A 26,591-nucleotide genomic window follows, 5' to 3' on the forward strand; every position below is an offset into this window, starting at 1 on the left:
GTGTTAATCAAGGGCTTGAGAGCCTGGCCTCTAACTAGCCAGTATGAAGAAAAAAAAGACCCCAAACGAAATTTAATTGAATTTCTGAATGCCTCTATTGATTTTCGCATAACATCAGCGTCCACATTATTGCTTTTCATTAACCCTTCACGAATTAGCGTCACATTTTTTTCACATTGCCGGTGCTCGGGCTGCAAAACCAGTGACACGCGGCTATTTCTCACGAAGTGGGTGCCGGAGTGCTCCGACGGCGGCTCGCCCTCTCCCCCGGACCCTGCGGGGCTCCCGAGGCGTCCCCCGAGGGGGCGGCGGGCGCTGCCGAGCGCGGGGGGGTGACTGGGGGGCGTCCGCTGAGCACCGGCGGCCAAAGCCGGCGCAGCTGCCGCCAGCTCCGGGCGGGGAGGCGCGGAGCGGCCGCGCCTGCGGCGTGGTGGGGTGGATTTTTTTTTTTTTTTTTTTTTCCGCAAGCTCACCTTGATGCGGCGGGGAGTTAAAGGCCCGCTCTCGGCAGGGGGAGCTTTGTTTTCTCGGCGCAGCTCGGGCACCGAGCGGCGGCACCGCTGCGCTCCGGCCGCACCGCCGCGCCGGGGCCGGAGCTGCCGGGGCCCGGGGGGGAGCCCGCGGGGAGGGCAGCCCCCGCCGCCGCTGGGACTGGCTCGCGCGCCGCCGCGCGGGGCTGGGGCACGGCGGAAGCGCCGGAGCGGCGCGTGGGGCTGCGCCGCCCCCTCGGGGGGTCACCCGGCGGCTCGGCTGCGCTGCCCCGCCCGGGCCGGCCGCGCTCCCCGCCCGCAGCGGGGTCCCGCCGCCGGCCGAACCGCCCCCGCGCCGCCGCCGAGACTTACGGCAGTTTTGTTACTTTCTCGGACTTAAATGGACATTTCCCGGGAGCGGGCGTAGCCCGCGGGCGCCGCGTCCCGCCAGCCGCTCGCCGCCCGCCCCGCGGCGGGCACCGCCGCTGCCTTCGCCGCTCGCACCCCGGGGACGCGGGGGTGCCCGGCAGCGCGGCCCCTGCCAGCCCCCGCCCGCCCGCCCGCCTCTCTCGCCGACTTTCTCCGCCGCCGGGAGCGAGAGCAACAGCCTGCCCGGCCCGGCCGGGCCAAGCGCCGCGGGAGGCGGCGAGGGAGCGGGCGGCGAAAGGCACCGCCGAGCCGCGGCCCGGAGCCCTCGCCCCCGCGGCCTCTCCGCCGGAGCTGCGCGGAGCTGCGCCCCCCCCCCCCGCCCCGCTCCTCCCGCCGCCCCGTCCCGGGCCGCGGAGCCACGCCGGGCGGCGCTGCGGGGGCCGGCGGCCGGGAGGAGAGCGCGCCCGGGGGGGCGCCCGCCGCCTCGCCGGGGCCCCCCGCGAAGCTGCCGCAGCCCGGCCCGTCGCGCCGGGCGCCCAAAGTGGCCCGCGCCCCCGCGCCCCGCGGGCGCCGCCCGGAGACCCTCGGCCCCCGCTGCCTCCTGCGGGCCGCCGCCGCGGGGTGCCTGGCCGCCGCCGCCCGCGCCCTGCTCCGCCGCGGCCCCGGCGCTCGCCCCGGCGCCCGAGGTGATGCCATGCCCCGCAACCACGGCGGCGGGGAGGAGGGCGGCTCCGCGGGGCTCTGGGTGAAGAGCGGCGCGGCGGCGGGCATGAAGGATGTGGAGTCGGGCCGGGGCAGGGCGCTGGCGAGCGCGGCGGCCCGCGGCGACGGCCTGCTGCTCCTGGGCACCGGCGGCGCGGCCGCCCCCGCCGGGCTGCGGGAGGGCCGCCGCGGGAAGCACGGCGCCCGCATGAGCCTGCTGGGGAAGCCGCTGTCGTACAGCAGCGGCCCGAGCTGCCGCAGGAACGCCAAGTACCGCCGGCTGCAGAACTACCTGTACAACGTGCTGGAGCGGCCCCGCGGCTGGGCCTTCGTCTACCACGCCTTCGTGTGAGTACCGACCCCGCTCCCCGCTCCTCGCGGCCCGGCCCCTCCCGGCCCGGCCCCTCCCGGGCCGCCGCACCGCACCTGCCCCCGGCCAAAGCGGCTCCGCACCGCACCGCGCGGCGCGCACCCTCCCTCCTCCCGCTCCGCTCCTCGAGCGTCGCTCCGCGGCCGGTCCCCGGGGAGGACAAGTCTCCCGCGCGTCGCGCCGAAACTGCCCGGGAGTCACCAGTGGGAGGCAGGGGAGCCACCGCCACCTGCGGCGCGGCGCTCCGCGGGCGACGAAAAATCCGCGCAGCCCTCGGCGGGAGGCGATGGGGGGGGCGGAGGGGAGGCTGGGTTCGCCCGGCAGAAGGAGCCTGAGCACAGCGCGGCGGGGAGCACATGCTCGCTCGCTCCGGGGTGTCTGAGGCCGCTGGGTTGCGGAGGGCGGCGGGGGACGGGGCTGCGCGGCGCTCTCGCAGCGGCCGGCCCCGAGGTTAGACGGGGCGAGGGGTGCCGGCGGGGCGCGGTGGAAGCGCCGGCGGTATCCCCGGCGCGCGTTTCGCTTCGCGGAGAGCGAGCGCTGCGCGGTTTGAAAAGTTAGCGCGCGGAGCCGCGCGGCGCGTTTCCTCCTCCCGCGTGTTTTCCGCGCGCGCGCGGTTTCCGCCCCTCAGGGCGCGCGGGTGGCGGCGTGGGCCGCGCCGCCGTCCCACGCGGGTGCTCGCCGCGGGTGCGGGTGCTCGCCGCGGGTGCCGCCACCCGGACGCGCCCACCTGCCGCTCGCGCGCCGCGGCCACCCGCGGGGGAGGGCGCGGGGCCCGGCCGCTCCGCCGGCCGTTGCCCTTTCTGCGCCTTTGATTTCAGCGGGGGACTCGTCCCGTCGCCCTCGACCCGGCAGAGCCGGTGGCTGGAACGCGCGTCCCGTCGCATCGCTCTGTGGAGAGCGGGGCTGTCACCGCGCTGCCACACGTGCGCTGCTTTACTGACGGAGGCTGGCGTGGGGGAGCGGTGTGCGGGGGGCCTGAGCCTGTAACGACTTAAAGTAGCCCCGGGGCCGGCGGTGTTCCTCAGTTCATTAGCAAACCCCTGGTTTTACGGGTTTGGGTAATATTCGGGGGAAAGGCCCGACGCAAAAGCCTTTTGGACGGCTGAGCAAGACGGACAGTGCGGGCTGGCAAGGAGTCATTGCATTGGATCATAGTCCTAGATGAAAACGTTGCGATAAATTACAGAGGAAGGATGACAGGCATTACTGTATCGGGGATATGAGACAAGGTATTTCTGTGTTTGGCTACCGAAAATAGAAGTAAATCAGAAGTTTTAACTGATACGCTGGAGGTAACTGTATTTCCACGATAGTTGCCAGAATCAAGCTAGCGGTTACAGCCACTTCAGGAAAAAAGCAACTGCTTCCTAAAAGCTGTTTGACAGCATAAAGGGTGCTCGTCTCCCGGCAGCAGAGGACTCCCCAAATCCGACTTTAATAAAAGTTTTTATGAGTGAAAAAATATTTTGCCAAAAACATGGCAGTCTGATTAATAAGATACTTTGTGAATAGATTTATTTAGTAGATCAAACTAGCTAGGATAACAAGCAGGAGAAGCATACTTAATGTAATATTTTACTCAGTAAAAGGATTTTTGTTCACTTAGAATATCTGCCCATTCTCTCTGTTTTACTATGAAAATCAACTCGTACAGCTTGAACTTTCTTCTTGGAGGGCATTTATTTGTTACATTTTGCTGTTTGGGTTCTTACAGGTGTTATCCTGCGGCATAGATGGATGTAAATTAATGTTGTGAGAATCTGAAGTATTTACTAGGAATTATCTTACTGCAGTGCCTGAAGTTGCAATATAAAATCCATAAATTGTAGTTTTGGACCTTTCTCTTTGAGATCATGATGAAAATCATTAAAACAAGTACAGTTCGAGCTGGAAATAAGGTTGACAAGTTTAAACCTAAAAAAAAAAAAAAAAAAAGATTTCCAAACAGAGTGAAGTCATGACACAGCAGCACTGTAAACAAGGAAGATTGCCAGTTGCGTTTAGATAATTGCCTGCATAGCAAGAGTGCCAGTTTTAATTTTTAATTGCAAATGGCAATTTTGGCAGCTGTAAATGCCAACATTATATCTTTTATCTGAGCAGATCTGTGTGAAAGAGCTTGAAACATTACTGTAATATAAAGGCACCTAGTAATAATATTACCTTTAAAGATCTGTCACTGCTACAGTGTTTAAGGTGCATTTGAAGTTCCTTTGGGTTTCAATTTGACAGCCATCCTCATTGCCAGCCTATAAATTATTTTAATGTATTTATATAATTCTGATATAATGACTGCTAGATATTCAGATAATATTTTTGGTGTTTCAGGCTCATTTTTTTTCTCGCCTGATCAAATACAGTTGCATCTTGGAAAACACACTTTCTTATAGAATTTAAAACAAAACAAACAAACCAAAACAAACAAAACCAAAACGCCGTGGCTATTTGAAAGAAAAAAGTCTTGAGACAAGTAGCCTAGAATTGCGAAGACATTACTAAGTACGTGGATGAGATGTCTGCTCCTACCTCTGCTAAAGTGTTCTAGACTGCAGTGGAACCTGTTACAGCTTTGTACTGTTTCTATTTCAGGAATGGGCTATCTGGGGTGAGACCTTTTGTGTAGATCATTGGTCTCCTGAGATGAAGCTCACTCTGATACGCAAGTTGAAGTAACACAAGGGTAGTTTCAGAGTTTCAGTTTGAAGTCTTAGATCTGGAAGTTTGTTTACGCTTGCCTCTGTTTTTGAAATAAGAATTGGGGAATTAAGCATCGGTTACAAACAAGAAACCATCCCTGCAGTGATTCTTTCATTGCTTATTTCCATAGGGAAAAACACTTTAGAGCTGATAATTACGCACAGTTCTCTCCTTTTTCTTTTTGCCCTTTCAAATGAGAGAACAGGCCAACCACCTGAGGAATGAGGGCTGTGACCTACATTCAGAAGTCAATTGGTTAGTTTATTTGTAAATACAAACTTGCCAAATGATGGAAAAGACAGCTGTTCTGCAAACTTCTGCTACTAGAGGAAGGATTTACTCTTGAGCAAAGGCCTTTGACTTCAGTAATGTTGTGCTGGGGAGCAGAGCCATAAATTACATGTTTATTGGCTCCTTTTTGGGCACCTCAGTAGCTCTTTACATGGAAGCCCTAGTTAAAAATCTAAAGTCTTTCTTGCAAGTTTTTGTAAAACTGCTTTTCAGATACCACGGTCTTCTGTTCTTAATCATTCAGGAACACCAAAAATACAAACACTTATAAAATCAGAAAAGAACATTCATACCATTTGTGAGTAATGAGTCAGTAACTTAAACTCCTGCTAGTAAAATATTTATGCCACGCCACATCACCTACATGTGGAGCATGTGCATATTTAACACGCATGCGCCTACATTAAAATACTGTGATATTGTAACTGTTCAAAAGCATTGTCTTGGGATGTCATAGGATTTCTTTCTGGTGTTGCTGTTTATTTAGATTATTTTGGGTTGTTTGGTTTGATAAAAATGTATAGACATTGCCTTAGAATTATCAAAGGGGAATTACATATTTGTTGTAAATTTAACCCCGAGTTTCATCTCTAGTTGTCAAAAGGATTTTGTATTACTTTTATTTTTAATTGACATTCTGAAAAAGAGATGGCATGAGATCTTCAGAAAAAAAATTACTGCTCTTTGATACTGTTTATACTGGTAGGGTATAATTAGTTGCATAAGTTTCCTAATTTAACATGTTGGATTTATTTCAGGAGTAATAAAGTTTCTGTTTCTTACGGACTTCTTTGTACTATACTCCATGCATCCCATGTTTGTTGTGGGGATGTCCTTCTCTTTACAAAGCCACCACCTTTTGCTCTGGAAGGTTCTGAATCACAAATTGCAGGGCTGGATGTGTGCACAGGGGCAGTATCGCTTTGCATGACCTGTAACGTTCCCACGGGCATCCTCTGTTGGCCACTGCTGGAGATAGGATGTGGTGCTAGATGAATTTAAGAGCCTGTACAGTGTTCTTGCTCTATGTTCTAATCTAACGATGCCGTCAAAGATTTAACTAGCTATTTTAGCTTTCCAGATCTGCCGGAAAAGACATAGCTTACTAATGATCAGATAGCAATTGAACAGCAGCGTCTTTGCATGTGAGCTAACAGCGCTGCATCATACTGTGCCGTTTGTATAATTAGGGAGGTTTCACATTCTGATTAAAAAAAACCCAATCATGTGCCTAAATACTTGCTTTTTCTCCTGCTATCAGAAAGTAGGAGAAATTATTTTAGCTCTTTATTTTATCAATCTCAAGGCATCTAATGAACTAGTTCCAGGTGCTCTGTGGGTAGATCTGTGGCTTTCATCTTTTCAAGCACAATTTTAGAGTCAGGGTCTGATGTTGTTAGGATAACTGTATATTTTTTTATGTGCTTTAAAAAACAAATAACAGCATGATATTTACAAATAACTACTAATAGTGTTGACAACAGAAATGATGTGGCAAAGCAAATCTTATTAGGTATTTAGGAAGTAAAAAATTAAAACTCTTTAAGTGTAATGCCTAAACTTTAGGAGGCATTTTCTTTCAGAGAGTGACAGTGAATGATGGTGGATATTTAGATGCACTTCAGTGTAAATCTGCAGTGGTCTGCCGCATCTGAGACAGTCTGTGATTCTGTTTGTGTTGCTTATTTCTCACTTAAACATTGTTTGGAAGAGACCTGTGGAAGTCATCTAGTCTGACAGGATGACCCAGTCGTGTCAGCCAGGCTTTGTCTAGACAGGTCTTAAACTTCACTGGACAGAGTTCCCACCACCTTGGTGGGTAACATACAGGTCTGCAACACCCACCTGTTGAGAAAGGAGGGGTTTTGACATGGGGAAGGAAGAATGGGAGAATCAACCTGAACCTACCAAGTGGCAGTTTATGGCCATTGCCCCTTTATGTATCATCTGGCACTAGCAAGAAGAATTTGGCTTCTTTATCCTTGTAATTTCCCTTCAGGTAGCTCTAGGCTGCTACTAGGTCATCTGTCAGATCACCTTTTTGCCAGTCTGAACAAGCTCAGCTCCCTCAGCTTCTCTGACACAAGCTCGAGGCCCCTGACTACCTTGGTTGCTGTCCAGCATCTCTTCCAGCTTCTGCACATCCCTGTTCAGCTGGAGATGGGGTGCACAACTAAGGTGCCATAGTGTGAGGCACCTAGAGTAGAGGAGAAAAATAACTTTGTACAGCCTGATTGATGGCCCCATTCCTCTAATGTAGTTGTATGCTGCTTGTCTTATTTTTGATGAGGGCATGCTTGTACTGCTGTGTCCACAGCGATGCCAAGGCCCTTTTTGGTGGGGCTTCTGCCCAGACAGTGGGTTGCTGGCCTATATGGATGCATGGGATCCTTCTGCACCAGATGCAGATCTCTGCTTTTCTCTTAATTGGACTTCATAGGTTTTTATGTTTACATTCTGTATTTTCTTGTACTACCTCAGTAATTATAAACTGACCAGAGAGGTGGAAATAAAACAATCTTTAAAACCGCTTGCATTTTCTCTGTGATTGTTAGAGAAGGTAAAATGTTCAACAGCCCTTCATTTCTCCTCTTTCCTGGACATGTTGTTCATAGACAGCAGTTCTCTCCTGCAACCCTGTCACAGGCAATAAATAACACCTACCTTATTTTTTTCACTTGTTTTTTGTTGGAGAGCTATTGCCTACCTCAGGATTTTCAGTAGATAGGTATCAGAAGTTTATGATGTGATGTATACTTACCTTGGTAAAATACTGTTTCATGTTTTATTTTTTGAGGCTTGGCTTACTAAGGTTTCTTATTTGTACTGGACTTGCTTTCCCCCTCAAGAGCAGTGGTCCAGAGGAAACAGCAAATTTGCCACAAAAATCAAAACTGATCCCCTGAAAGAAGAGAACAAAAGGCTTTCTCCGAGAAAGTGTCACCAAGATGTGGGTGGGGAAGAGTTCATGCATGTGGACTTTCTTCTATTTGTCATAAGGTTTATTTCTAAATGGGTTTAGGAATTATGGATAGTAAGGTGGATAGTGTTTTAAATTAGTGCTTGGTTTTCAGATTTTTAAATAAATGTACAACCTTTACAAGCAGGGTCTCCATCTTTTCTCCATCTTAAAGCAAGAAGTGAGTTAAAAGATTTCTTTAACTACCTTTTTGCTGTAATTTTTTCCTCTCATGCAAAAATCATGCAATTAGGACTGTCACCCCCAAATATAATGCTATCTCACATCTGCTTTTCTTGGTGTGCTAGTCTTGAGCGTGACATTTCTTGTCTTCCTTATTGAGTGTCTTGTATCATGCAGGGATGCTTGATGAACTTCCTGTGGTCTTACATGGTGAAAGAAGTTGCCCAAAATTATTGATTTTGTCCAGGGGTCAGAGGATCTATGATTACAGTGGCATTAAATATGTGCTGTCTCAAAGGAGTAGTTGTTTTAGAGGCTGCAAGAAAAACTTTAATTGCCTGTGAGACGATATTTGTGTAACAGATTTTTGGAGTAGGCTCTAGATGATAGCTTAATGAGCTAGATGCCTCCCCCCTCCTACTTTTAAGTTTCCCTGGTCTTTGTCTTTTTAAAGCAAATAAAAATAAAAGTCATGATATCTACACAGACTTGATGCCCTTTCCATGCTCCAAATCTGACTACATTTTTTAATTGCTATTCATCTGGTTTATTGTTGTTGCTTGTAGATTGATTAAGTTCCCTAAACTGGATGAAACTGAAATTGAACTGATATCTCTTCAATAATTGCAAATATTTTCTAGCATCAGCCAAATGGAATACCGATGATCATTCAGTCATTAGTAGTGATTTCCCTATTAATGAGGATAAACATCATTAATATATTTACCAATGCTCATAAAAACGCAGTGAAATTTTTCATAATAGTTTTGATGCAAAGGGAAGGTACATGGTTTGTAATTCCATTAATCTTTTTGTGGAGAAAATATATACAAGCAAAAATTTATATTCCTAGACAATGTAAAGTCCTGACGTTGCAAATAAATCTTACTGCTGTAAGGTAGTTGTTTCTTAATAATTCAAAGGTAAAATTGAATTGCCAAGTGTTTAACATTTTTATATGGTTCATATTTCCTTTACCATAAACGTCTGATGAAAATTAATGAAATTTGCCACTGATTTTAATTGACGCAAAAGTGAGTCTTCGGCACACAGGTAAAAAAGGTAGAGTAGAAGGCATAAATAACACTATCTTATGCAAAATCTTTAACATGTATACACAACAGACATCATTTGCTACATTATTCCTAATGAGGCAGATGTTTATTCTTACAATAAATGTTGCTTTTTCCCTTTGCAAACCATTAACACACAGAGCATGCATTCTTGGCTTTTTTAATTAATGATGGTGTATTGAGATCCACTTCTAGATATGTATTACATGAACTATGCTAAGTTTGGGGAAACATGTATTTTTATTCTCCTTTCTTGTTTTCTCTGAGAGATTTTTTTTGAAAGTTTGTTTTACAGATTTCCTGTAAGAGAGCAGATGTAGATTACCCAAGGGACTGCCACCACAGCTCAGTTAAGGTTGAAAATTCATCAGCTGTAAAGTTTATCAATTGCAGAAGAATTTCAAGCAGTTGCTGTGCTCATGTGCAAAGTAAACTTCCTTTAAATACATTAATTAAAAGTTCAGACTGTCTTACAGGTCAGCTGCACTTAATCAAGAAATATTTTCAATTTTCTGTTGAGCATTAGATTTATCTTGTGATAGCTGTCTGAGTTGCAGTGTAATTGCGTTACAGGAAGCTCAGCAAAACTTCATCATTTTGGGCACTGAAGTGTAGTCTCAGGCAGTGTCTTCTACTTGAAAGACTATGTGATTACTTCTTAATATATATGGTCTGGGCCAGTGCTTCAGAGGTGGACACAGTCCTCCAGCTAGACATACCTGCATTTCTCTGTTTGGCCTTCACCCAATAAAATCTTCAAACATAAATATGTGTATTTTCCTTTACAGAGATGTACATAAATATGTAGTAAGCATTTTCTTGAAGAATAAATGATTTTCAAAGGCATGGAGTACCTGCAGCTTCCTTTCATTATTCTATTGTGCATTCAATGGGTAATTCATTTTTTTCACCCCACTTGTATAGATTGAAGTTTAACAAATTAACCATGCCCTTAAACTGATTAGAAATAATGAAGAAAGGACCTGCCCAGTTCTTGATTTTAGCAATATATTCCTGTTTGTCTTGGCTTCCTTCTTGCTTTGAGACTCCCTAGTTCAACAAAGCAAACATATTATGCCTTTCAAAATTTCTGTAGAGTTTTAATTTTATTGTCATCATACCTGTTATCATATGGTAGCAAAAGACTGGTGCCAGCAGTCAAATATGACCAAACCAAGAGAGTAAAAACTTTCTGCTTTGAGAGGAAAAAAATGCTACTGAACACTTTCAGATGCCTCCTCAGTTCACTAGTGACATAGATTAGAGCATTTGCACACACCCTTTGAGGTCATTCAGTCAGAAATAGCATCTAACTTCTCCTAGGGCATTAAATTTAATTGCTTCATACAGCCTAAGCTCATCCATAACCGTGGTATCTGAGAATTACCCATTAGAAGCAAATGCATAAATCTTCCTCTTCCAAGCTCTCGTGGCAGGAGTGCACTTAAAAGTTCCTGCTGGGGCCTTTCTGAATAAGCATAAGGATCCTGACATACTTGAGAGGGCCTTTTGTGGGAAAATTAAGATGAAATATTGTTTTGGATGCATTTCTGTAAGTAGTGGGGGTGGAGGGCCACTGATCCTTGGCAGTGAGTTTGGAAACGTGGGTCGTTCTCCCCAGGAGACAAGTCTGTATCAGTAACCACATCTTTTCAATGGCAAAACTGCCACATCTTCAGAGAATGATGAGTGATGGCTCAGTCAGAGCTGGCATGGTGAGGCTGGAGTGGTGTCAGCACTGCAGCCGGGGCTGGTGAGCAGGTGATGTCCTCTCCCCTTCAGGTGGCCCAGCACTGGAGAAGAGGCATTGCTGTGTTGCCAGAAAATCATGCAGCGAACTCATCAACTTGAAAAATTCTTTTACATCCAAGAAAGTTGTGCTGACTGGGGTTAGAAGCAGTCACTAAAATCATTAGGAGGAAAGAACTCTCTGTTTCTGCTCTCATTTCTGTGCTGTTGATGCTTTGCTGTAGAGTCAGGGTTTTTTTCATAGGCATCAGATGAACCATTGCCACAGGAAGGAGCAGTCTTGCTCTTTGCTGCTCTCTGCAAAAGGATGGGTCTAGGTGTCAGGAAATGTAAAGCGGCATGTGAATGAGCTACTTGCAGGTGTCTCTGCAGTGGAGAGGAAAGAAGAGCCTGTGCTGGCAGTTGGCGGGTTTTTTTAGACCTGTCCCTCAGGCCGTTCTGAAGTGCAGTTGGGAGGCAGAACTTTGAATCGTAGAATCATAGAATCTTTTAGGTTGGAAAAGTCCTTTAAGATCATTTGAGTACACCTGTAAGCTTAACACTGTTAAGCCCACCACTAAACCATGTCCCTACGTGCCACATCTATACGTCTTTTAAACACCTCCAGGGATGGTGACTCGACCACTTTGCTGGGCAGCCTGTTCCAATCCTTGATAACACTTTCAGTGAAGAAATTTTTCCTATCCAATCTAAACCTTCCCTGATGCAACTTGAGACCATTTCCTCTTATCCTATCACTTGTTACTTGGGAAAAGAGACCAACACCCACCTTACCACGACCTCCTTTCAACCCCCTTTTCTCCTGCCTTTGGCCCCACCTACTTATTTTTACTAGAAATCTTCATTGAATGTTGTTTTTTTCAAGGAGGTTCCAGTATACTTCCTATGCAACTGTGGTTAGTCGCAATAAGTATGCGTGTTCTCAAGTGATTTATTTAATTGCTAGTCATTTAGTCTGTAGACATTTCTCTCTTTGAGATGTCCCAGCTGCATCTGTAGACTGAAGATGAAGCAGAATTTAGAATAAAAGAGGAACAACTTCGCTAACGTCTGCAGGTGATGTAAATTTTAATGTAACGAAACAGGTTGTTCAAACAGACGTATTTCTTTCCCCTTAAGCTTAGAAACAATAGATTTCATTGGGTGGTTGGAGATACTGTCTGGAAAGAAGTTAACCTTCCTCAAAAGTTGCACTGACTGCTGAGTAAAGTTGTGATTCGGCTTCCGCAAATAATCTGTTTGCTGGGGTACTGGAATTGAGAGGTTATTGTAGGCAGTGATGAGGCAGGTGGCGATCCTGAATTATAAATACCCTTTAGAAGGAATTCTGATTTGCATCCTGAAAATGCATGTGGACATACTTTTTAGTGGTATAGTTTTAGACACTTACATAGTAATTAGTAGAAGTCAAACTGATCCTTGATAAAAGCTCTATCTTTCAATCACAGATGATGGTGAAAACTGATCTGAATTAGAGACATGTTTATAAAGCTTCTGAAGTTATACTTGAGAAAGTCTTCCATGGAGAGCGGAAGGCCTATCCTGAAATCTTCAATGCTACTAACTTATGTACATGCAGGAACTCCACATGAGGTTTTGCTGTTTGGAGTTATTATGTAGGGAGAGTTATGGTGAGAGCATTTGTGGAATTGCAGAGGCAGAAGTTATCTTAGGTGGGAACAAAATCATTGAGGTGAAGGAGAATTTATGAATGCCTACTTGACTGATACTGAGTATTACTTTCAGGTTAGAAATGCGTTTGTCTTATAGTAATAATATGTGTTTAATTAACATTTTCCCCTTTTTATTATCTGCTTTCTGTGGAGACAAAGCTGAAGTACTAGTGTGAATCAATTTATTTGATTTCTATATATATAAAACATGGTCTTTACATTTTTCTTCCATTGAGGTCTTGACCTTGTCTGCAGTCCTGAGGAAATAATCAGTAATACTTTTACTACAACATGAAAATTTTATTCACTACCTGATTGTGTTTCTGATTGCTTGTCCTTTGGTAAATGTTCGTGTTAATCTCCCTGATGAGATTGAGCCTCAAATGGTTTATTCCCATCTGGGTCCACTCTCTGCTGGAGCTTAGGTCACTTTTTAGATGTTCTTGCAGGTCATTTGATGTGAAGGGATGCAACTGGGTCAGCACAGTGCAGCCCAGTCTCTGACCTCCAGCATGGCTATGCCTGCACTTGGAAGAGAACCCGGGGAGGTGCATCTGACATTCCAGTACTTCTGAATACCCTTTAGCTTGGTCAGAAATACAATCCTCAGGGACTTTTTCGGCAGGAAGGAATTCAGTCAGTCTTATTCCTGTCCAGGGAATTTCTCCTTGAAACCATAGCTGAATTAATAATATCCATAAAATACCAAAGACATCTAAAATATTATAATTAAATTAATATTAAATTAAATGTTGTTATTGCTGGTGTTAATTAATGGAAGAGCTGGAGCTGAAGTAGCTGTACCACACTGAAGTGTGATATCACACCAGTAATTGTAGGAAGAGAAGTATTTACTTGGAAAAATCCTTTGTATGATTTTGCTCTCCAGTATTTTTTTCATCTGCCCATATCTGTAAATTACCTCACTGCAGTGAAAGGTCATGGGATTCTTTTTGGCTTCCCTTTATCACCAGCTCTAGGAGTTAATAATAAATAATATAATGGATAGTGACTGAAAACTCAGATATTTTAAGAAAGCAAAATGACATTTCAGATACAATCTGCATCTGGAAGATAAAATTAGCAAAGTGCTCAGTATTTAAGAAGTATGATTCTGTGAAATTTTGATTGGGTTTTTCAGGTTTATTAATCCCGGGCAAAAATACGCTCTTCTTTGTTGTGAGCATAAAAGAGGCAATAAGACTAAATAAGACTCTGTGCAATAAGACTAAAATGAAAATTATTCTGGATGAACACGTGAACAGTTGTAAAGATTTTGAAGTCATTTAGAGAAGACTTTGTCAAGAGATCTGAAGTGTATTTTGATTTTGGGAATGAGATAAGTATATTAGGGAAGCCCAGTCATCTCCCAGTACCTACACTGGGCATCCTGCAATGAACCAGTATTTGCTTTCAGCACCATCCAGTGTGTATCACAGAGCAATGTTCTATGAACATACAGGGGATCTGATGTATTCAGTATGTTGCACTGGCTCGGTGATAAAGTTCTGTCTTTTCAGCCCCATCCTTAAATGTGAGTCGTACTGTAATGGATATGTGACATTGGCAGGTTATGCTGTTCCAAGTATGGATCTGTGGATTAATTTCAAACTGAGGACTGCTGTGCCAACCTCTAGAGGGTGTGCAGGTGACGGCAACAAATCACTACACATACAGTTCGTACTGTTTTCTGGCAGGAGGATGAAACTGGTATCTCACAGTCTAGCCCTGGGAATTGCTGAATCGCTGGTTATGTGTTCTAAAAAATCATTAACATTTTTAGTTTGATTAAAACCAATAATTAATGCAGAATACTGGAAGAGTTTTAGAATACCTTGTGAAAATGATGGCACACACAGCTACAGCTCTGCAGGACTCTGTCATTCACTAATCCACAAACATCTTTCATGTAACAAAGGCAAGTTCATGATTAAATAACAAGTATTTGTATAATTTTTGTTCTTGGGTGTTCTAGTTACCTATCTAGCTATCTGTCAGTGTCTTAGATGCTCTGCAACAGTGAAAAACCTTCACAAAAGAAATCTGTCTTTTCTCTTGTAATGATATGGAAAGGCAACACAATGGCATTGGTCAGTATCACAGGCAAGAATGTCAATTCTCCCCCTACATTCTTCTGAATTACTGTAGACAACAATGTCACTCTCTTTTATTGAGGATGAAACCCAGGCATCATTGTTGAGATGGATCTTTATCTTTGCTAATATGATTACTGTCTGCCTAATATCTCAAAGGTCTGACCTATCTGTTGCTACAGCTCAAACTATTGCTCACTCTTAATGATTCAGTTCTTGCAACCTCCTTCTATCTGGACTCAGCAGTATGCTCTGCGTGCTCATCCCTATGACTGTATAACCTCCTCTCCCTCAGCCCAGAGTTAGCTCCTCTTACTGCCTGGGGAGAAAGTTATTTCTCTTAACTTTTACTAGCTGTAAAAAAGCATCTGGCTAGTTAATTTTTAAAATTACATTTATAACTGAGTAACGAAAACAGAAAGTTAACTTTGCATGATTCATTAAGTGGAAAAAAAGAGAACAAATGAAACCGTTCCTTTTTGCTGCGTCTGACAACCTCAGCAGCACATGATAGAAATGCTGTTCATTCAACAGTAAACTACTGACAGCAGAAGACTAACGTGGGTGCATTTCTAACTTACTGCGACTAAACCCCACTTCAGTAAACCTGTAACTAAAACTGTGGTGTATTTTTTTCCAGTCACTTTCTGAAAGTGACATTTATTTTAGCAGATACTGTGCTGTTACATTAGCTGGAAATTTCACTGTGTAATGATTTTATGAATGTTATATATCATATGCTTAATGAGAGTTTTCTTCCTGCATTATTTGGCTTTGTCTGAAGATACTGACTTAGAGAAATGGATGCCTGGTAGAAGGACAAGCAGAATGGCAATGCAGCTTCCCAGCACGTGGCAGGGATACCAGGGTACAGATGAATTAATGGTGGTAAAGATACACCTAGTCTTACCACTTTTTCAGAGGTTGGGAGCTAAAAAAACGGCAGTTATTATGTGTCTGATAGAAAGAGGTAAGAACGTGGGGAATGTAGTCAATGGGATGCCTTATGAGAGCAGATTGATACCGGTCTCAAGGGTTCTTTGAAACAGACTGTTGTTAGAATCCTAGGGCTTGACAAACTTTGAGAAACATAGACATGAATTGGACTAGTTTGTTCAATTTAAGGTATGTTTTTATGAAGTGTCTTCTCTCAAAACAGGCCTCTTCATCTGCATACTTTTGCACTTTGTAGTATGGAATGAGGATGGACTTAATGCTCTTGAGCTAGTTTAATTAATTTCAACTGATCACATTGCTGTGATATGATCACCGTGTCTTTTGGAACATTCTATCAAACTTTTAAAGCCTTGTATAAAGTCTAATTCTTCAAAAACAGGAGTAAAAAATAATATTTTTGCTTGTGACCTAGGATGGAACAGCAATTCAGATCTTTGCAACTAAAAGTCTTAAATAGTTTTTCTATCTTACCAGCTAACCTCTAAAGATGACAGATGTTTAAAATTGACATATATATGTATTGTGTCTAGGTAGGCCAAGTCACTATGTCTGCTGTTTGGGTTCTGCATTGGATCATTCAATACATTGTGTTCATTAAAATAGACCCTAGAATTTGTTTGCCTTTTTAGTGCCTCAGAGAACACACTGGGAAAGCTAGAAGTGTATGGCCTTTCTGTTCACACAGCCATAACAGACCAAAGAGAACCCATGCTTTCTTGAAACCTCAACCTTGTTCACATCTTCCCCAAAGACAAAGCAAAGCAAGTAAGACTGTCAGCTCTTTTATCCTTGGCGGGGGGGGGGGGGGGAATCTCACTGGAAAAACATGGTTATTCCTTTTTTTTTTAATGTGGAAAGTCATGGCAAGCTTTTGAGTCTGAAATGAAATGTTACTAGATTTTATTTTTTTTTTCCCAATGGAAAGGTGAAGAAAAATCTTCTTTTTCTTCTTAGCAGATTTCAGGTGTTTTCTAAAAAGCCACTCAAAATGAAGACATTAGACTTCCCTTTGAGTGACTTTTTAGCTACTCTGTCAGTCAATTTTTTTCTTCTGTTGGTTGTACCAGTTGGTTTCCTAAGGGACTAATGATCTTCTCCTACCTCTGTGCTCTCTGATTAACTCAAGTCCTCCCTCAGGGGACCATGGAACTAGAACTTAAGGGCTCGCTAATGGTCACCCTTGTAAGAGGACCCCATGGACATTGCTGTGGGGTGAAAAGAACACAGCTTCTATCATAGTGGTTTATTTCCTTTGAAATTTCAACACCATGCTGGCATTCAGCTCACACTGCTCTGGGCTTTCAGAAAACTCTTTGATGCATTCAAGCATGTAGATGTTTATAGATACATATGTAAAAGCGATGACATACATTGCTGTCTTCATTAATAAAAGCAGAGAACATGATTTATATTTTGTTGAGTCAAACACTAGTAGTTTTGGATAGAGAAGTCTTTAGCAGGTACCAAATGGCAGTCCAAATCCTAAAGCTGTTTACTAGTCATTAATTCCAGGCTCAATCCAGAAGCTCCTATTCAAGCAAAATACCAGTGAAGTAATAGGATGCTTTACCTTTGTATTCTTGAATTTTCTAAGAGTGCTGTGTAATTTAAAAGAAATTTCTACTTCAGGTTTCTATCAGCCCCGTGTCATTGTTGTCTTGTGCAGCCTCCCGAGGGATTGCTTGTGCTGCGTGAACTGCATTATGTTATATGGTAAATCATCTGCAGCTGCAGTGGATCACAGTATGCTCTAGACAATGTTTTTAGACCTTTGCTTTAACCATTTGCAATGAATAACAGAGACTGTAAGTGGCAAAATACTTTTCCTTCAAAAGTAGCCATTAAAATACTCCTGCAAAAGTAACCATAGTTTGGAAAATGATAGGGTACAAAATAACTTATTTTGCTACATACAGTTTTATTCATTTCTGAAAATGATTGTTCTCTTGCAGGCATGGAAATGTGGATATGCTCCTAATGAAAAATCAATAGGAAATACTTCAGTTGTTCAAATAGCTCTTAAACATATTTTAGTTTGATAGCTGATTGTATATTACGTTTGCAGCCTATGTGCAAAGCAGTGTTTAATAGCAGAGTTTGCTTCATAATTAATATAAATGAAGACTGTTCTTCATATTATCACTCTAAAAACCCCCATGTATTCATATAATGCAGTTGATGTGAAGTTGCCACACTGCTTGGAATTTATTGCCATATTGCTTGACACATAGCTATCAACAAAAATAACTCCTTGCAACTCAAACTTGAGACTTACAACTTCCTGTTTAGAAAATGTCCTTGCAAGTTAGTCAGATGACTGGATTAGCAAGGTTATAACAGTTCTGTGGAACAGTAGGTATTAATGGGAAGTTCTCAATATTGGCACGGATCACTTACTGGTTTCTCCTACATTGCGTATGTATGTAGTGGTTATCAATGACTATGATTGCTTTATAGTTCTCAGGCCATTTTCTTACTGTTATGATTAATTTTTAGCTTTCCTAAAATTTGGGCAGAAAATATCTAAGGATTAATCTACTGTTTTGTTTTGTGCTTCGTCTAACAACTTTGTGTAAGTTGCTAATTATTAATGGCCACCCTTGGGGCATGAAAACAAATACCCTAACATTCACATGATGAACTGCATTTTCTTTTGAAATCTCTGGGATCATATTTGGTTCAGTTGATTTACATAATTTGCTTGCATAGTATTGTGAAAGGGTAAAGTAAAACAGCTCAGCTCCACCTGACATCTTAGAGATGTTTCCAAGCAAAGAGAAGTCACCTGGTCAGTTGCCCACCTGTCATGGACCACTTGCAAGTACAACACCCAAGCTTACCATTTTAACTTAAGGTTAATGACAAAGTCTCAGCATGAGTTGCTAGTTAAGACTGGCTTTGTACCAGTTCTGTGTTTGTCGGAGTCATTAAAGGAATTAAATCTGGCTGGAAGTTTGTTTACAGAGAGGGATGATTATCAAGCAAAAAGCTTGGATTTATAAAGGGTGTAAAAAGGTGGTAGATAACTGCTGGCAACCAAAGATATCACTGCTTTAGCACACTTACCTTAACTGATGTTTAATCCTGTCCTGTAACATTCGGTTTAGAATGGTTGGTCCTCTGACTCAAACTGTGTAAGGTCACAGTTGTGATGATATTCTCAGCAGTACTGGGGACAACTACTACTTTGATACTGTTTCCTGTTATGAACTTCTTCCTTGCAGTGTGGTGTATGCTAATACATTACAACTTGCAGCTTGTGGTGTTTTATTGCTTAATTTAACCATAGTTTGCATTTCTTATGGTTTGATTGGTTGGCAAAGCATGCAGAAATTCTGAGTCAGACACACCTATTTCTGGATGCCCAATATGATTAGGTGCAGCCCTGAAGGAACATGTTTTGTGCAACTTTCCAGGCACACAAAATGTAGAAATATGAGGGATGGTTTAAAAATTGTTTGGAAGAAAATAGTGCCATTTAACTTTGAATTATGATTGCACCTGTTCTGATGAGCCTCTTGGTAATAATGACATTCTGCTTTTTTTTTTTTTTTCTTTCCCTCTTTTTTTTCTTGTTGTCTTTTTTTTTTTTTTTCTTTTAATAATTATAACTTTGATACATATGAAATATGCCAGATGGACATTCCTGGAAATGTAGGTGTCCTATATAACCTCAGAGTGGCTATACAAAACCAGCATTGTCATTAAATTCCACAGATTTCTGTTTTCTGTAGCCCTGTCCTGGGGCATTGCTGTTGAAAGCGAGTTTTGTTTCTGTAGCTTGTGTAGTCTGGTTTGCATGACCAGCCTGCAAAAGAGTGTGCTAATTAGTGGTACTCCAGTTGGGTGCATGGTGCCGACTGAAAACAGGACTGAAACCAGCAACTTGTATTCCGGGGGACACAGGAATTACTCACTGCTGATAATTTTTGGCTCCTAACAGTTGGGTTTGAATTTGTCACTAGGAGAGGGAAGCAGTTTGATTATAAATGTCTTACTAAAAAGGAAAAGTATCTTAAAAATGTTTCCATATATTTGAAGGCTAAGATTCACTGAACAGGTAAGTGTTAACTGTATCAAAAATGATTATGTGCCTAATTGCTTGTGTGTAAGTAACAGAGTAAAATCCTTATGGGTATTAACTGAGACACACCTGGAAGCAATTAAATGCAGCAGTATATAGTATTGGTTTTCTTGAAATACAAAAAATCTTGCAATTCTCATAGCACAAAAATCACATACCTCCATGTATTGAAAATATTGCCTCCTAAGAGAACTGGGTAGAATTTAAAGCCATAAAGAAAAAATTACGGTTTTATGCACTTCTGTAAGGAAACCCAGAATCTACTTTAGTCTTTCTTTAGGTTTATCTTTTGAGGTTTGCCATTGTTTTATCTGCTTCATTTGAGAGCTCATGTCCTGCATCAACTCTACCCTTGGCATAGTTTTCTCTGGGAGGTGCCAATAAATGTTTGCCAAGGTGTGGCTGTGTGGGAAACCTGGCTTGCTTTTTGGTGCTGTTAAGCCGCTGGTCTGCTGTTTTGGTAGTTACCTCAACTCTGGGTAGTCAGTCTTGAAGTTTGTAGTAATGTGAATACTAGGTTTGGGTCACTATGTTTTTATATTTATGGTTACCCAGGCTCTTTCTCTATTGTGTATCTTCATTTATTTTTTTTGTTAAATATATACGGTCTTATGAGTCTTGTTTATTTGCTTTACTAAAAAATAGTTTACATAAGAATTTCTTTTCTGTGAAACCTTACCTTAAGATTAAAAATACTCCATTTAAAATATACATATTGCGAAACAGTATTAAATAGTTAAGACTGGATTATTCTGTTTCTTTTATTTAAAATCCAGTTAAGCAGGTAATGACAGTAAATGCATTCCCTAAAATTCCAGTAAATAGCATGGACAACATCTTGAATTACCAAGAGAGGAAAAATGAAGTGACATTGGAGACACAAAGAGTGGAAATATACAACCAAAGCTGAAATTCTGGGAAATTGCTGTGTGATTTTCGGTTTATTTTTAAAAAGGAAGAAAATAATTTTTATAAAAGTATCATTCTAAAACCCATACACAGTAGGTTTTTAAAAATAATATTGATGTGAATGAGCATTTATCCCTTGCTGTGTAGTGGCATTTCTTCTGTGTTTTAAGCTTGCCTTTCCTTTCTATGATGTTGTTTGTTTCTTTTCACCTAACAGGCAAACACTGGATAGGTGTGCCAGTGCAGTGTGAGCATATTTAACTGTTACTTAATATACATGGTGGTTTATTCTTCATGCTAAATGCATACCAAAAGTACCACCAAGTGAACCAATTCTAACAAATTGGAGACCTGCCTTAACGTGCATCCATACAATGGACAGAGCTTTTATATCTAAGTATACGTGTATGTTATTGAATATAGCAGCTCCAGAAGTCGAGGTGAAATGATGTGGGCTTTCCCCTTTCCACACCACTTAGAACTAACTTGCACCAGAGCTGATGGGCTGCATCTGTCCTATCTTGTACTTGGCTGTGGGCTTCTTCTGGGCATTAGGTGGTAGTCCTTACACATAGTCCATGGGTTTTTTGGTTCAAACTATCCAAAAGAATGAGAAAACTATGTTGCAGCCCACCAGAATGGTGCTTTTTATAGCACAAAAATTAAATCACATGTTTTATGACCTGTCAGGTAGCGTATGAACCAGATCTGTGACCACTTCATCCATCTGGTGTCCTTCTCCCCAAAAATGAGGGGTCATGGGAGCAAACTGTCCCTGAAGACAAAGAGCAAACCAGAGCTAGGGACTGAACCGCTGACGTGTTCAGGAGTGCAGTGCCCGAGCCCTCGTCCTGGCCACCTTCTCTTTAGCAGTGTAGGCATACCCAAAGATACCTATAGCTCTTTCTACAGAGTGTCACTAGGTCATTGTGTAGAATGGGTGACTGGCAGTCAGAGCTCGTGGAGAATATTCTTTGGAGAATGTTCTTTGTCTTGTGAAAACATGGGATTAAAAACATTCCATCCCAAATTGCAGTGAAGAGCTGGCTTTCACGGTTTCCCAAATCACATGTAAAATATGTCTTAGATAAATGCTGTGCTTCAGTGTTAGCCACTTTGTACTTTTTTTTAAATGTATTGAGCTTCACTAAGAGGACTTTTTCACCTGAAATCGAAATGCTTCCCTCCTCAACGTTCCTGTGAAGTACAAATAAAATCAATAATTTCCTTTGATGAAAGTTTAGATGCTCGTGAATCAGAATGGTTTATTTCAGGAGAAAGTTTTGCTAAAAGTTCCCAACCAGTCATTTTCTCTTTTCTGCATCCCCTCTTTTCTTTGCAGATGACCAACATGTGGAAGGGCAGTGAGACTCCCACCAGAGATTTCTTGCTGCATTTTTCATGAGGAATTCCCAGAGGGAGGCTGATACTCTAAGAGATGAGCTTCTTCACTCTGGCTGGTGCTCTAGGAAGCACAGTTCAGTATTAAAAGTGCAAAGTAGAGTTGTGGAGCTGAAAGGTTGGAGAGAGTATGGAAGGACTGCTGAATACTGGTTAAAAACATTAGAAGCTGTTAAAAGAATTTGACAAGCTGACCCCCACCTTTAACCTTTAATCACCTACTTTGACTCCTCCAGAAAGGCAAAATTATATGAAAACGGTGAGTGTCTGGGCTGGTTTTTGAAACTTGGTGAGCAAGGGTGTTCTGCTTTAAAACCATAGGAGTTGTATGCGTAAGCATGTATTTCACCCTTTCTTAAACTCAGACTTCTGTGTCCTTGGTGATGCTTTCAGATTGGATCTTAGTGTTTTCCAGGGCTTTTGCTGTAAGGAAGCCAAGGACCATGCAGCAGTGCTCAATAACCAGCATCCCAGGTGGCTGCAGCACATAAGTGGGCTTGCACTGCACATGCACCAAAGAGACTAGCTTTGGCCTTCACTGTTATCAGGGGCCCAGGTCTTATCCCTCATTACTTCAAGCATAGCTCTATACTGTGGAACAATCCAGATTTTCAAACCTTTAGTGAGCCAGCTGCAGCATGGCTGTTCCAGGCTCCACCATTCATCCCACCAGAGACGCAGACATCCTAGAAGGATCCCTATAAAATGAGTTGTTACTCTTCCAGATAGAATCATAGCATCGTAGAGTATTTTGGGTTGGAAGGGACCTTTAAAGGTCATCTAGTCCAACCACCTTGCAACAAGCAGGGACATCTTCAACTATATCAGGTTGCTCAGAGCCCCGTCCAACCTGACCTTGAATGTTTCCAGGGATGGGGCATCTACCACCTCTCTGGGCAACTAGTATATTGTTTGCTTAATTTTACCTGAAGCCTTGTATATCTAAATAATGTTTTAGAAATATATCGTATCCCCCATCACTCACTGAAAAATGTGATTCCCTTCATATGTATTTCTTCATATATGTTTAATTATAATTTTTCTATCTTGATATGGGTTTTTTTTAAGACCTCTAATCGAAGTGAGCAGCTCAGATACCAAGTGAAGCATTTGTGGACTTTATATGAATGTATAAAATGTTTGGACTGATAAATAATGGGTGTAGTAGTATTTTTCTGTTTAGTTGTATGATGCAGTGTTTTTAACCTGTTTATTTTTATCTGTGCCTGAAATACTTTTAAGATAAAGAAGCCTTTTTTTTATAAAACTAATCAAAGGATAATTCAAAGCAAAGTTGCTGTTACAAGTTAGAAATATTCTTCAGGTTGCTTAACATTTCACAACTCCTTGTTGAGAGAATGCAAATGAAGCAAGCCAGTAAGTGAAGACAAGTTGATGTTACACTCTGGTGTTGCTTCTTTTAAATTTGGCTTAAGGCATAAAATAACAGCTTGAGAAGCCAGTGCAACAACTACTAACTTTTATGATTCATTTAAAGTAGTCACATTTTTAAGCATGAAGGAGCTTTTTGAGGCTATGCTCTTGATATAAAAAAATATTCGTAGCAAAATATGCCCTTAAATGCGCTTAAGTTTTTCTGCCAAGTGCTGCTGTAACACTGGTGTGGATTTCTTAAATCGGGAAAATAACCTAAAAGCTGTAGGGGTTTCTTATGTTACATGGTGAAATACCAATCAAGCGTCATTCAGCATTGAGTTCTGGGAAAATAATATGTTTGTTTGGCAACTTCTATTTTTCCTAACCTTACTAACCTCAGTTAATAGTTGTTTCTAGAGGAGAAGCCCAAGGAAGTACCACAGGAACCTGTTGATCATGCTGCAGGTCTAGCTGCAAGGGAGACAGATGGCTGACGACTCTCCATACCACTTTGCTTCACACTCCTGCCCACCAGTCTGTCCTGCTGTCTGCCTGCCTCCTCAGCTCCCTGTGCTTCCAGCTTGCCATTTGCCATCTGTATTTCCTTAGTAGACCTCTCTGTAGGCAAGCTGAAGGGAAGCCCACTGAGCAGAGTCATCCGTGAGTTTGGTAGCTGGGGCTTTGGAGTTTTTTAGGGCTTTGGAGCCCACATTCCTGTGGAATTTTTCTAAATTATGTAATTTAGGAAAGATTCTGCACTTATTATTTCTCCAATTAAGAACTGACATTTATTTATTTATTTATTTAATTTCTGTGGGAATTTTTATGTCCACTCTAGATCTTGAATATTCTGTAGTTTAAATAAACATCTAAATGTTTTGTTTGAAATACAAATATGCAACAGGCTGGAAACAGAGTGATGTAGACCTTTTCCATAGTTTCTATGTTTGGTCTGTGGGGAATGTTCATGATGGAGTTGCTTGGAGTTCTTGATAACCTGCTACCCAAGGTTTCAGGGTGAAAGAAAAAAAAAGGTAGCGAATGCCTGTGGCATGACTTTTCCCTTGCTCCTGATGTCTCCTAATTATTGCCACTCTCTACATATGTAGGGGAATTGGGGTGCAATGACATCTAACAAATCTAGGTTGCACATTCTTTTAAAGTTGAGATTAGAAGCTAGTGTTAGATACCACCATTTACGATTTTAGGCTACCACATAGACTGCACAGGTTAATTTTTGTAACATGCAAGGCATGGAGAATGTATTGAAATTCAGTGGGAGTGAGTTGTTGAGGCCCCTGAAGTTCTTGGAAGTGCCAAGCAAATGCAGAGCAAATCCTCTTGCTGGGCTTGGCAGGATGCAGGCATCACAGGGAGCCTGCTCATTGGCAAACAGATGTTTCTGGTGCGACTTCTACTGCAATTGAAAAGCAGTTATTGCCTCACATTTTGCAAAGGTATTTGGCAGCCACAAACTTACTTCATGTTTACTGATTCCAAAACAATATTGGTTACTCTCTTTGCCAAGTCCCCTTCCTTGCCTACAAAGTTAACAGTTAAGCAAAGGCAAAAGATGTTGGGTGAGTGGAGAATTAGCATGATTTTAATTAAATTGTAGCTCAATAAACAGCGGAATTAATAAAATGTAGCATTATGTTTCTGGATTTATTTCCAGTTTTGATGCCTTAAGATGATCAGAGTTCTGTCTGATGCTTTTGCTTCAGCTGTGGCATGTTGCAAGTTTCTCTCCTGTGCATTTCCGATGTGCAGTGAGAGCTGTGTCACATGCTGAACCTTTTCTTTGGCACAGGATTTGCACATAGTTTCTTTCCTCTGCCGGGTCATTTATTTTCATTAAATATGTAAAAAGGTAGCATTTTTGTGAATTCTCCCCTCTGTTAGGTCTGATCAAAATCAGCTACTGGGTTCAAAAGTCACTTTGCGTTGAGGGGAGGCTGGAGTGGATGAGCATGCACACAAGCAGCCTGACTGCAGAAGTCTTGTTTCCATAAGCATCCAGCTCCAATCCCACTGCTAGCCCATCTGTTACTGAAGAGGACTAAACTGACCATATTACCAGAAGCATACAGTAACAGTTCAAGACTATGTGGCATTATTCTGAGAGTATGCTTCGTTTGTCCAGAGACAGCTGGCTTAAATGAGTGTTAATAGTAACACTAATTTTCTTGTGCCATAAACATGCTTTGTACTTTGCAGGGAAAAGATGAATCCTCTGTCTCAAAGGTTATCCTAAATAAAATGCAAATCACAGCATATTAAAATTGGGTTGTCACTTAGGTTTCACCCAAGGTCTTTCTGCCATGAGCAAGAACAGCATTCCTGTTGAATGAGAATTTTCCTGGAATGATGAATGTTAGGTACCCCCACACCTGTTGCTTAATCCCTGTGGACAAAAACAGTGATGAAAATGAAGATGAGAAATCACACCCTTTTACCAGACCAGAGAGATGTTGATGTTAAGCAATGATAGTGCTTTCTGCGTAGTTGCCAGCATTTAGAAGTGTTATCCAAAGAAAACTCTCTAAATAAACTGGGTGCCCGCTGGATTGCAAGGAGTGGATAAACAGAAGGGGACTGCCAGGAAAGCAGAGTACAGTGTACCAGTTGGACCAGGCCAGACGTATGGAGTGGATGGAGGAGCTGTAGAGAAAAGGGGTATTGCACCTTCATAAGCTTCCAGAAATGCTTTTATTCTTTAGGGAGCTGATGCAACCCTGCTGTGGGAAGTACCTTAAATTAGATTGGACAAATACTTGAGACTGTGTGGAAAACAGAAAAAAATCACTGAATATACTCAGTATTTTGTATAGTAAAAGAACACTTGCAGGTTTTGCTTCTCTACCTGTTTGTCTTTCACAGGAAAAGCATAAGCATCCTACTTTTTTTGTTACTGAATAGTATCTTCTTTTGTAAAATGAGGCTTTATTAGTCTTGAATGGAGTTACCCTTGGGAAACCGTTCTGTGGAGTAACAGTTTAGTTGCTAGTGTTTGAAAATGGTTGAATAAATTGGTTTTGGAGTAAATTATTTTAGTTTTAAATCAGCCTGTTTTAATATCAAGCGGTTTGGTGTGACTGCTGATCTGCACCACACAGAAAATGCAATATCCTGCTTCGGCAGCATAACGTGTAGTCATATCTCTTGACTAAATTTTCATCAAGGCTCTACACATTGTCAATTATTATAGTGTCATTCACAATGTTGGTGGCAAAA

The 26,591-nt window shown here is 42.6% G+C and overlaps 1 protein-coding gene across 5 annotated transcripts in view; it reads left to right on the forward strand.

Annotated features, from left to right (window-relative positions):
- Window positions 1-1,530: 1,530 nt before the first annotated feature.
- The window catches only part of KCNQ5 (potassium voltage-gated channel subfamily Q member 5), a 293,660-nt gene continuing 268,599 nt past the window's right edge, over window positions 1,531-26,591 (forward strand). For 4 of the 5 annotated variants that reach the window (XM_074895896.1, XM_074895900.1, XM_074895898.1 and 1 more), the window contains exon 1: window positions 1,534-1,889. In XM_074895896.1, coding sequence (XP_074751997.1) covers window positions 1,534-1,889 — 356 coding nt within the window. Of the gene's footprint in view, window positions 1,890-26,591 lie in introns of all 5 variants that reach the window. The other variant, XM_074895901.1, reaches the window with a different exon arrangement.

This window comes from Athene noctua, chromosome 1, assembly GCF_965140245.1.
Source record: "Athene noctua chromosome 1, bAthNoc1.hap1.1, whole genome shotgun sequence".
Taxonomy (NCBI): Eukaryota; Metazoa; Chordata; class Aves; order Strigiformes; family Strigidae; genus Athene; species Athene noctua.